Here is a 12608-nt window from a genome sequence, read left to right as displayed (position 1 = left end):
GTTGCTGAGACTGGCCTTGAACTTGTGATCCTCCTGTCTCAGCCTCCCCAGTTGCTGGGATTACTGGTGTGTATTAGTGTGCCTGGCTTGTTCTTTTATATTCATCCTCTTGTGAGAACTAAGATCCCACAAGAATTACGAATTACTTAATCCCTTGTCATGACAGCATTCCCAATGACCTTAATTATGCTCTATCTCTGAAAGACTCAGCACTCCCAGTCTAAGGACCAGATTCCAAATACATGAACACCTGGGGGATAAACTCAAGTTATACTCAAATTACAGCAAAGCCTTTCATTCTTAGTAGTGGTTAGTTTACCAAAATTTTAGAAAATGATACCTGTCCAGTGATCAAATTTTAAAATTATGAAGAAATTTTGCAGCAATAAAAAGAAAATAGTTTATTTTTAAGGTAAATTAATAAATTGAATTTTTTCTTAAAATAACTACAAATGAGCCCAGTAGTTTTCAGTTTGTTGGTCTAGAATGAAGTATTATTAGGCTTAAGTGGTTTTATTAGTTTTTCAGTTACTATTCATTTTTTCCCTATTCTTTACTCTATGATAAAGTATCTAATATCCTTAATAAACACTATGCTAGTGCAACTATTAGTGTGTCTTTTTATTAACTCAGCCCACTTGTATGTTCTTGATGTGTTAAGCATTTCTTCTTAACCCTTTATTTTTGCCTACTCAATTTTTGCTTTTAAATTTCACTCTATCTTCTTATTTTTCTCTTCTTTCCCTTTTTCTCTCTCTTTTTGTTTTTGAGGGGGGCGGGGTGCAGTGCTAGGGATTGAACCCAGGGTCTCATGTATGCGAAGCAGGCACTCACTCTACCACTAAGCTACTTCCCCAGCCCCTTTTCTTTTCTGTAATTTTTTTGGGGGGGATGTGGAGCTTTAAAATAATACATAAATTTTGTAGTACAGTTAGTGACATAAGGCACTTGTGTGTGGGAAGTGAGTGGTCTGGGAAGGAACAGTGTTTAATAGGGTTCCAGAAGGGCCGACAAAGCATATAACTGTGATCTTGGGTTTTCTAACATCCAGTGCCTCACAACAAACATGTCTCCTTAATGTTCATCATATGGTCCTTGAACATGGTCTAGAAATCCAGAAGACCAAGTTTCTGCTCCCCACAATTACAATACCATATGCCATTTAAAATGCACAAATGGTGATACCAGAGAAGAGAGGCAGAGTTCTTTGGTTGATGAGGTTCTGGGAGATTGTGAGAACTCATGATTCTTGCTTTAACTACTTGTTGATACTTTGTGCCCAAGAAATGTTAACATGACATCCTTGTTTTTGGTCTTCATGATAATTGATCCGGAAATTAGGTATTTTAGGTGATTTTTTTTCCCCACTGGTTTGCATTTAACTTTTGTCAGTGGCTTTTGGATATCTTAATTTTCTGTGTTCCCGTCTGTAAATGCTATAGAAGTATCAGTGAAATTACTTTGGGGTTTGATAAAGTGTTTTTTATTTATTTTTTGGACTCCTGAGGAAATTAGAGATAACCATTATAACTGCTCTAGTTTGGAAATTTTAACAAAGAAGGAAACTGTCGCGTTCCTCATGACTAAAACATTCAAGTCACTCCAGGGGAACTGGGCTACATGAAATAATCACACAAGAGACAGAGATACCTTTTTCTTGGGGTCCTATGACAGCTCCTCTGACCCTAAGGGTCTGCAGAAAGCAAGAGAAAGCACATGCTGAACCCTTTTATTGAGGAGAAGCTATTCAAATGAGGCATGGGGTCAGGTTTCAGAGGGTTGAGTCTAGCTTCATGATGTGGTTCACTGACATCTAGGAAGGCCACACCCAAAGGCAGAGTAAGAGAAGAGGACATGGAACATTCTATCCCAAACAGGACAGAGGGGTAGTATAACAAAGGAATAGGTGAATGTAGCTCAATCCCTGGGGCAACACGCCCACGTCTAAAGACTTGCCTCAAACTTCCAGGACCAGGGCAATGTCCAGGTCGCTATGAGATGTAGTGATGGTCAGAGCCTCTCCGCTCCAGGATGGAAGATGCGAATCATTCAGAGTGGCTCCCCACAGGAAACATTTAAGAAAGCCTTATAATAGTTTTCTAGAGTTGTCAAGTATTTTTCTCTTTCCTTTATTTTTTCAGAGTTATGGATGGAACCCATGGCCTCTTTCATGCCAGGCAAGCGCTCTACCACTGAGCTATGGTCACAGTCCTTTTTTAAAATTTGATTTTGAGATAGGGTCTCACTAAGTTGTCCAGATTGGCCTTGAACTTGGTATGTTCCTGCCTCAGCCTCTCAAGTAGCTAGGATTACAGGCATGAGCACTAAGCCCAGCCAGACTTTCCCTCTTTTATACTGAAGGATGTCATTAGTGAAGAATAATATTTGAAAGATGAAATAATGTTAAAAATGCTTTTTAAAAAATTAGTGTTTCAATTTTATGCTACATTTAAGACAATGTGTTTCAAAGTATACATCTGTGACAAGTTGTATCAGACTAATTAAGGAAGTATGTTAAAATGCAAACTCTTGCTGGACTTAGTGGTGCATGCCTGTAATCTCATCCACTTGGGAATCTGAGAGAGATCAAGGTAGGACCTCAAGTTCAAAGCCAGCCTGGGCAATTTAATGACACCCTGTCTCAAAATTTTAAAAAAAGTGCTGGAAATATATTTCAGTGGTAGAGAGCACTATGTGAGGCCAAAAAAACAAAAAGCAAACTCCTGGGCAAATTCTAAAATGTAAACCATAAGAATGTTGCCTGGCTTAGGGACCTGCATTTTAACACATTTTTCTCAGGTGAATTCTCATTCACATTGATGTTTGATAACCATTGATGAAGAAGAGGCAAAAAATCACTCTTGTTTTTAACTAGAAGGTACAAACATGTTTCCTCGATTGCATCATTTGGTCCTTGAACATGGTCTAGAAATCCAGAAGACCAAGTTCCTGCTCCTCACTTTGACTTAATGTATACGATCTTCAGTCTCAAAAATTTTTCTAGGTTTTTGCTTTATTATTGCATTTAAAAACTAAGGTAGTTGGAATATAATTAATCTGTCAAATATAATTAATCTGTCAAATATGAACACGTACTTTCTTTCCTTTAGTCCGCTTCCGAACAACCACAGGGCTTGATTCTGCAGTAGATCCTGTTCAGATGAAAAATGTCACCTTTGAACATGTTAAAGGAGTAAGTTTTCTTTGCCTTTTTTGTATATTACCTAACTGATTCTATGTAAGGTCAGCATTTGATTCTAAAAGTTGTTCTGGAGTAGGTAAAAATCATATCCAAAAATATTAGAAAATTTAATATTCTAGAGTAAATCATAGTACCAGAAAATAATCTTGTTTCATCATAGGGTTTCTGTTGATTTGTGAAGAAGCACCATGGTGTAGTGAAATTTATGTGGATTTCAAGTTAAAAAGAACAAGGTTTCAAATTTATTTTATACTTACTGGCCATGTGCCTTGAACAAATTACTTTAGATTATCAAAGATAAAAAATGTGCTTGGTTTATAGTTGTCAGTCAATAAATGATACTTCACCTGTTTTCATTGATCTTTGCAGTTCTGGTATCTAAGACATATTAGTATATATTTCTTTTGTAAAAAGAATGTGTTGATGGTAGTTTATTGTAGATGGATTACCAAATATTTTTAAAATATTTTTTTAGTTGTCAATGGATCTTTCTTTATTTCTATTCGGTGCTGAGAATGAACCCAGTGCCTCATACATCCTAGGCAAGCGCTATACCACTGAGCCACCATCCCAGCCCTGTTTAACAAATATTTTATAGTGTCTGTTAACTGCCTTGTTTTAGGTTCTGCGTTAGGACCAAAAAAATTCCTACCCTTATGGAGGTTAAATTTTAAAAGTAGGAATTGGAGAATGATGTAGTATATAAGAAGAGCAAGATCCATCTGATAAAGGTTATATATAACTCAATAAGATATATAACTCAAAAAAGGAGACAAAAGATTTGGATAGGCATTTCTCAAAGATATTAAAATGTCCAATAAGCACAGGAGAAGATGCTCAACATCATTAGTTACTAGGGAGATATATTTCTCATATTCACTAGAATGGTGTAATCAAAATGGTAGAATCTTAAGCACTATAAAATATGTGGAGGTTTAGAATCTCATTGTCGGCAAATACTGCTAATTTGAGTTCTTCTTTTCCTATCCATATCCCTTTAATTTTTTTATCTGTCTAATTGCTCTGGCCATTGTTTCAGGAACTATGTTAAATAAAAGTGGCAAAAGAGGGCATCCTTGTCTTATTCCAGATTTTAGAGGGAACGCTTTCAATTTTTCTCCATTTAGAAAATGATGTTGGCCTGGGGCTTAGCATAGATAGCTTTTGTTACGTTGAGATATGTTCCTGTTATTCCTAGTTTTTCTAGTGTTTTGAACAAGTATAGGTGCTGTATTTTGTCAGATGCTTTCGGGGCATGGTGGAATGAGATGGACATCATTAACCTAAGTACATGTGTGAAGACACGAATGGTGTAAATATACTTTATATACAGTCATAGATATGAAAATTTATGCTCTATATTTATAATATAATTGTAATGCATTCTGATGTCATATAAAACAAATTAGAATAAAAATAAATTAATTTTAAAAAAAGATGTGGAGCAACTGTAACCCTCATACATTGCTGGCTAAAAAATAAAAATATATAGTCACTTTGAAAAAAGTATGCTAGTTTCTTTAAAAGTTAGTTGCAAACTGGCATGATAGAATTTCTGTAATAACAGAGGAAACAACTCTGAAATACTATTAATGGGTGAAGTGAGAATTGATTGTTTATTTTAGCAATGGGTAGGTCATTGGTGTAACTGACAAAGAACGATTTCAAATTTACATTTTCTGGGCCTAGGACTTTGGGTTTTATTGTTTGGTACTGGTGATTGAATCTGAGGGTGCTTTACCACTGAGCTCAGTCCTTTTTTTTTTTTTTTTTTTTTTTTTTAAGATTTTTTTTTTTTTTTTAAAGAGAGAGAGGGAGAGAATTTTTTAATATTTATTTTTTAGTTTTTGGCGGACACAACATCTTTGTTTGTATGTGGTGCTGAGGATCGAACCCGGGCCGCACGCATGCCAGGCGAGCCACATCCCCAGCCCCTCAGTCCTTTTTATTTCTTATTTTGAGACAGGGTCTCCCTAGGTTGTTGAGCTAACTTGGAACTTGAGATACTCCTGCTTCAGTCTCAAGAGTCACTAGGATTACAAGCATGCATCAGTGTACCTGTCTAGAGATTTGTTTTATTCCATTAAAATTTTTCTAAAATCTTAATGAATTTTACTAGAATAACTTTCAAAGATCATTCCAAACCTAACAGAATAAAACAAAAAACTTTAACTCTTGAGCAATTATTGTATGGGAAATTTCCTAGAAATAGAAAATGGTTATGGCCTGAAAATTTTTTATTTTCAGATTGCTCTTTGACCTAAGGATGTGTTTATATTTCAGTAGGCTTCTTTCCAGGTGGTTCTTTTGGTTAATTTTATTTTTAATACTTTTCTTAGTGCATTATTTTTATACATAATAATGGGGTTTATTTTGAAATAATTATATATATATATATATGTGTGTGGAATATAATTTCAGTCCCCAGTAGTTTCTCTTTCCCTCCTTTTTTCTCCCTCCTGTTCTGCTTCCTCTGTGCTGGTATTCCTTCCACTTATTTATTTATTGTTTGTTTGTTTGTTTATTTATTCATTCAGAGACAGGGTCTCACTGAGTTGCTTCGGGTTTATCAAGAATACAAATAATAATAAATACTGGCAAGGATGAGGGGGAAATACTCCTGTCTTAACTTCCCGAGCCACTGGGATTACACGTGTGTGCCACTGAGCCTAGCTTATTTATTGTTAAATTGGTACTTTAAAGATATACATAAAGGTAGAATACATCATTTATGTACATAGCATAATTTGGTCGGTTTCATTCTGAAGTTCCTCCCTTTTCCCATTCCTCCTCCCTCCCACTCTATCATTCCACTGATCTTCCTTCTAGTTTTATGGCATTTCTCCCCCACCCTCACCTTTTTTCCCTAGCTTCTGCCTATGAGAGAAAACATTTGACCCTTCACTTTCTGAGTCTGGCTTATTTCATTTAGCATTGTATTTTCTATTTCCATCCATATAACTGCAAATGCCATAATTTCATCCTGTTTTATGAGTGAGTAAAACTATATCGTGTATATATGCCACATTTCTTAATCTATCTGTCGATGGGCATCTGGACTAATTCCATAATTTGGCTATTGTGAGTTGTGCTGCTATAAACTTTGATGTGGCTGTATTGTAAGGGTCCAGCGAAGCGTCGGAGGAAGAGACCACCAAGAGACTGACTTTATGCAATAAGCAAGAGGGAGTTTATTGAGGATCCGATTCAGCGCGCTGAGGCTCCAGGCAGGCTCGCTCAAAAAGGGAGAGCAGCCCAGAGCCCAGAGCAGAGGTCAGACAGTGCTTAAGTACACTTTTTGGAGCGGGTGGGGGCTTTGCATACATCAGAACAAATCATCATGAGGCGCGGGAAAATTGAACAACAACTCTGGGACATGATTAGTACATTCATTGGCGGGAACAGATTGGGCAGGGGTGATTGGTCACCCCTAAGCGGGGTACACATTCAAACTGATTGGTTTAGTTCCTGCAATGCCTACGTGACATACTACACAGAGTCCCAATTTATTAGGCATCCCGGGAGTCAGTGGAAATATTTACTGGGCGATTCGGGTATTGTCCTAACAGCTACAGGGATTACAGGTTTTGGGGGTAGCAGAGGAATTTAACAATACCTGGTTTTTTACTCTTTAACCCAAGCCTCGAAACTTTACAATGCCCTGTCTTTTACACTTTAACTCAGGCTTTGCAGTTTAGAAGCAGCTTAGAAATTTTACCCTTACAGTATTAGTAGGGTATGCTTTTCAGTTCTTTTGGATAAGTACCAAGGAGTGGGATAGCTGGGTCACTGGGTAGTTCTATTCCCAGTCTTTTGAGAAATCTCCATACTTCTTCCCAGAGTGGTTATACTAACTTGCAGTCCCACCAACCGTGTTTGAATGTACCTTTCCCCCTCATCCTTGCCAGTATTTATTATTATTTGTGTTCTTGATAATTGCCATTCTGACCAGAGTGAGATGAAATCTTACTGTAGTTTTGATTTGCATTTCCCTGATTGCTAAATAGATGTTGAAGTTTTTCATATATTTGTTGACCATTTATATTTCTTCTTTTGAAAAATGTCTTTTTAGTTATTTTGCCTATTTGTTGATTATTTGTTTTTTTGAGTTCTCTGAATGGTAGTTTTCTTTTAACCCTGCCAGTGTCCTTGACTTATTTTTTCTCACTGAGCAAAATGTAAGAAGTTCAATGGTTTTGTTGGCATAAAGAAGAAACTTTGCATAATTAGAAAGTAGGGTAAGGAGAAAGTCATTTGTATATGTGTTTGGGGATACTTTTGCACACATTTTTCAGAGAAACAAGAGAAGGCCAAGTTAATTGCATATCCAAATTAAATTTATGATTTTTAAAGACATGGCCTTAATAATCTAAGCAAATCTAACCATTACTTAAAATTATTTGACAAACTATGTAACTTTAGGTGGAGGAAGCCAAACAAGAATTACAAGAAGTTGTTGAATTCTTGAAAAATCCACAAAAATTTACTGTGCTTGGAGGTAAACTTCCAAAAGGTAAGATATTTTCCCTTTGCCATTATTTGATGTCAAAAAATAATATATTACTAATTTTATCAGATTTTAACTGATAAAATTTAGTTCTTAATTGCTATTTTTTTAAAAAAGTGTGTTTATTCAAAAGAGTTCTATAACCTTTTTTTGAAATTTAAGATATAAGATATAGTTTGTAGTATAGTTTGCAAAAACACTATAAAAGAATGTTTACTCATACCCTTAATCCTTACTATTTTTTGGCATACTTTACATAGAAGTATTTTTTTAACCATTTAAGAAGAACTTGTAGACTTAGTGCTCCTTTATCTCTAAAAATCTATTTCCTAAGAATAGGATATTCTTTTGTATAATGAGTATATAATTGTTAAGATCAGTAAATTCATCATGGATGCAAAACTTATCAAATTCACAGTCCAAACCCAAATTTCCACATTTTTTCCCAGTAATATTTTGTAGTGTCTCCACTCCACATTTTCCAGTGTCAAGACTCAATCTAGGATCACATGTAGCATTTAGATATTTTCTTTAATATGACACGGTTCATTAGCATTTTTAGTGAGGGGTGGTAGGGGGAAGAAAGGAGGTCTTTCATGATCTTCACAGTTGTGAAGGAAAAATTACTGAGTGTTTATAGAATGTTTATTTAACCATTAATATTGATTTGTTGTGAGAATATTTTCAAGAACCTTTGCTAAAAATTTAGGGTGAATTTAGGGAGTCAGTGCCACAACATCATAGAGTGATTGCTTAAAACCACTGAAAAAATTGCAGTCTTTTTCAAATCAAGGGATGTTTTATAAATTTATCTCAGGTACAGATAAGTCTACAGAGATTAATGTAAGATTTAAATTATTTAGGTGTCACTAAAACATTAGTACTGGGATTTTTTAAAATATTTTTTTTAGTTGTCGATAGACCTTTATTTTATTTTATTTATATGTGGTGCTGACAATTGAACCTAGTGCCTCACACATGTCAGGTAAGCTCTCTACCACTGAGCCACAATCCCAGCCACATGGGATATTCTTCAGGCTGTTTTGAGCTTTGCTTGAAAAAGATTTTTTTAATATTAAGATGTAACGTTAATATAGCTTTTTATTGCCTTTTTCAAATTCTTTGCAATTACAAAGTCAAATGCTAATCAGAGAATCCTGTTTTTTTTCCAATTTATTATGAAAAACTTATTTGTGTTATAAAAATTTTCAAGTATTAGGAAAAGCTTGAAATAGTAGTACAGTTAGCATATATGTGCTTTCTACCCAGACTCAACAGTTATTAATATTTTGTAGTATTTGTTTTCTGTGTGTGTGTACCTTGCTCCCTGAACTTTTGAATTGAAGATCTAGATATTAGCTATCTTACCTTTCAATATTTTTGTATATGTTACCTGAGAACAAGAACAACATTCTAATTTATCCTAATCAAAGAAAATTAGTACTATTGCTTTAATGTCATATATTCTCTAATCTTTTTTTTTTAATTTTACTAAATGTTCCTAGAATTTTTCTCTTATGTTTTTTATGGAAAAGCACCAATATTCATGCATTATATTAGGTTGTTTTTTAATGTGAAATCAATCTTACTCATTTAATTATAATGGGTTTAGATTCCTTTGCCTTTCGATTATTTTCCTATCTTTAATATTGATATATAAATAATCTCAAAAGGATAGAAAAAAATTAGTTGTAGAGACGATCCTGAAGTAAATCTTTTTTTTTTTTTTAAAGAGAGAGTGAGAGAGGGAGGGAGAGAGAGAGAGAATTTTTTTTTTAATATTTATTTTTTAGTTATCGGCGGACACAACATCTTTGTTTGTATGTGGTGCTGAGGATCGAACCCGGGCCGCATGCGTGCCAGGCGAACGCGCTACCGCTTGAGCCACATCCCCAGCCCCTGAAGTAAATCATTAACAGAGATAAATATTTTGCTGTTTGAAAATATTGGTCATTGGTGTGCCTTCAGTCTCAAAATTATGTTAATTAATAATTATTTTATTCATTCATATCAAGGGGTTTAAATTTATTTTTTAATCATTCTTGTTTACTTTTTCTTTTAGGTATACTTTTAGTTGGACCCCCAGGCACTGGAAAGACACTTCTTGCCCGTGCTGTGGCAGGAGAAGCTGATGTTCCTTTTTATTATGCTTCTGGATCAGAATTTGATGAGATGTTTGTCGGAGTGGGAGCCAGCCGTATCAGAAATCTTTTTAGTATGTTTTGTTGATTCTTTTATACAGTACTAAATTTTGTTAATTTTAGGGGAAGGATGTTTCTTATCGTTTCTCTGCTAATTGCTTGTGATTGATAGTAAGCTGTAAAAGCATGTGGTATGCTGATTTCAGATAATGTAGGAGATAAAACAGAACTGTACCTTTTTTCTAAATAGTCTAAATCATAGTAAGAACTAACAGTAGTACTATCTGAAGTTAGAGGCTGTAGTAAAGCCCTTGGTTTGTTTTCATTTTATTCATCTGTCTGCAGTATGTAATCAAGAGTTATTAACCTTAAATTTGACTATGTATTTGTACAATTTGGATGAATTAATAGCCAGTTGTTTTTATTTTATATTGATTTCTGTGTCATTGTCCTCCTCCACCCTCAAAGTTATTGTTTTGGGTAAAATGTGACTTCTTTTGTGTATTCTCTCTCAATTTTTTGACCTTTGACAATCCTTATAGATTTTAATATTTTTAAGATTTTCTTTGAAAAATGTTCATTTTGATCTTACTGGAATCTTTTCTGTTTTCTTAGGGGAAGCGAAAGCAAATGCTCCTTGTGTTATATTTATTGATGAATTAGATTCTGTTGGTGGAAAGAGAATTGAATCTCCCATGCATCCATATTCAAGGCAGACTATAAATCAACTGCTTGCTGAAATGGATGGGTAATGAAATTTTCCTTTGTGAAATTTGGTGATATATTTTAAAAATTATGTTTTAAAATTGTGTAGGATAACAGATATCTCCCAGCACTTGATATTATGTGGACTTGTTCTTAAATAAATTGTTTCCATAGAGCATTTGATAATATTCTACAGTATAAAGGATATTATATATATAAACAATAAAGTAGTCCCTCATCAAAGAAATCAGGGGCAGGTTTTTCTCTCTGTATTTGTATAGTTTTCATTACTGATTGGATATTTTGATAATATCAATTACTCTTAAATTTATGATATTGTATACCTTTTAAAAAAATTGATGCATTGTTTTTATTATAGGAAAGCAATGATTCATGTTAAGGCTAGTCTATTTCCCGAAGTAAAGAAATGAGTTAAAGGTGTAGCTCATTGATAGAGTGGTTTCCTAGCATGTGTGAGGCCCTATATTCAATCCCTAGCACCATACACACAAAAATAATTAAATAAAAAACAAATAGTACACTGGTTTTTACACAACTTATGACTAGCTTTTTTGTACATTTGTAGCTTAGATCGGTGTGTATAGTATAGAAATCAAGAAGTGATTGAAAGCTTTGAAAGAAGTATCTTAAATTCAATATGAGACTTTTTTGGAACTAAATAGGAAATCTAGGGGCAAATAATTTGAATTAGTATGCTTGAAAATAATTGTTAAAAATTAGGCACCCAAGCTTTTCATACCAGGTCATGTTTTCCTAAGCAGAACAGATACTATGAAATTATGTGATCATATTTGATTGGTGTTTTATTATTAGTCTCTTTTCTTGGTTATTACTAAGATTAATTATAAACAGCTTTGTGTAGATCGTTTTGCTCTTTGTGTGTTACACTTCGGTTTTTAGTGAAAAGATAATTTTTTTCTTTTCCTAAATAGTTTTAAACCCAATGAAGGAGTAATCATTATAGGAGCCACAAACTTTCCAGAGGCATTAGATAAGTAAGTATTAAAAGAAAATTTTTGTGAAGTACTGTTACATGTTACAACATAATTCTAAAATCAAAAGCTCATCATAGAAGATTACATTTTATGATTCCATATATTGGAAATGTTCAGAATAAGCAAATTCATAGAGACAAATTAGATTATGGGTTGCTAGAGCATTGTGAGAATGGGGTGACTGCCATTGGTTATGAGATTTCTTTTTGTGGGCATGAGAATAGTCTAAAATTAGATTGAAGTTATGTTTGATTAATTTTTAATATATAATAAAAACAACTAAATTATCCATTTACAAAGCTGTCAAAAGATTTCTTTTTTCTTACATATCACAAAAATTTTAAGTGCATAGCATTTTAAAAATAAAATTTGCTGTAATATTTAACTTTAAATTAAAATTACTACTAAAACCTTTAAATTTTATTTTGGAAATTATTTTTATTTTCATTTGATCAGAAGTTTGTCTTTGCCTAATACTCTAGTGTCACATTCTGTGTAGTGGTTGAGATGGTCTGTGGTTCTCATAAGAGTCTGCTATATAATTATTTGTCCTTTGACCAACTTGCAATTGTTGTTTCTGAAGGTGAATACTACCTTAGCTACAAACCACATGTATTTCTGAATGAACCTTTGTTCTCCATTATACTCTATTTTGTATGTTCTTGAGAATCTCACTATGTTGTCCAGGCTGGCCTTGAACTAAGAATATTCCTGGCCCAGCCTCTCAAGTAACTGGGATTATAGGCATGTGCTGCCATGCCTAGCTACCATCTGTTCATTGAGATTGTCACCTGATTCATGTTCTTAACATGCATTAGCATAATCAGCTTATTAATTTACCTTTTCCATTTTTCCTTTAGTGCCTTAATACGTCCTGGTCGCTTTGACATGCAAGTTACAGTTCCAAGGCCAGATGTAAAAGGTCGAACAGAAATTTTGAAATGGTATCTTAATAAAATAAAGTTTGATAAATGTAAGTCTAATTCTGTATTACAAACATTATTATCTCCATAAGATGGTAATAGATCTACTCAACC

At 34.0% G+C, this 12608-nt stretch overlaps 1 protein-coding gene across 2 annotated transcripts in view; it reads left to right on the top strand.

Moving 5' to 3' along the window:
• Positions 1–12608, top strand: part of Yme1l1 (YME1 like 1 ATPase) — a 46958-nt gene that overhangs the window by 19789 nt on the left and 14561 nt on the right. For both annotated transcript variants that reach the window (XM_076831512.1, XM_076831514.1), the window contains 6 exons: positions 3111–3193; positions 7625–7715; positions 9772–9924; positions 10466–10598; positions 11509–11571; positions 12432–12544. In XM_076831512.1, the coding sequence (XP_076687627.1) occupies positions 3111–3193; positions 7625–7715; positions 9772–9924; positions 10466–10598; positions 11509–11571; positions 12432–12544 (636 nt within the window). The remainder of the gene's footprint in view (positions 1–3110; positions 3194–7624; positions 7716–9771; positions 9925–10465; positions 10599–11508; positions 11572–12431; positions 12545–12608) is intronic.

Source organism: Callospermophilus lateralis, chromosome 13, assembly GCF_048772815.1.
Source record: "Callospermophilus lateralis isolate mCalLat2 chromosome 13, mCalLat2.hap1, whole genome shotgun sequence".
NCBI lineage: Eukaryota > Metazoa > Chordata > Mammalia > Rodentia > Sciuridae > Callospermophilus > Callospermophilus lateralis.
The sequence above is the reverse complement of the archived record's forward strand: the minus strand, read 5'-3'. Positions and strand labels throughout refer to the sequence as shown.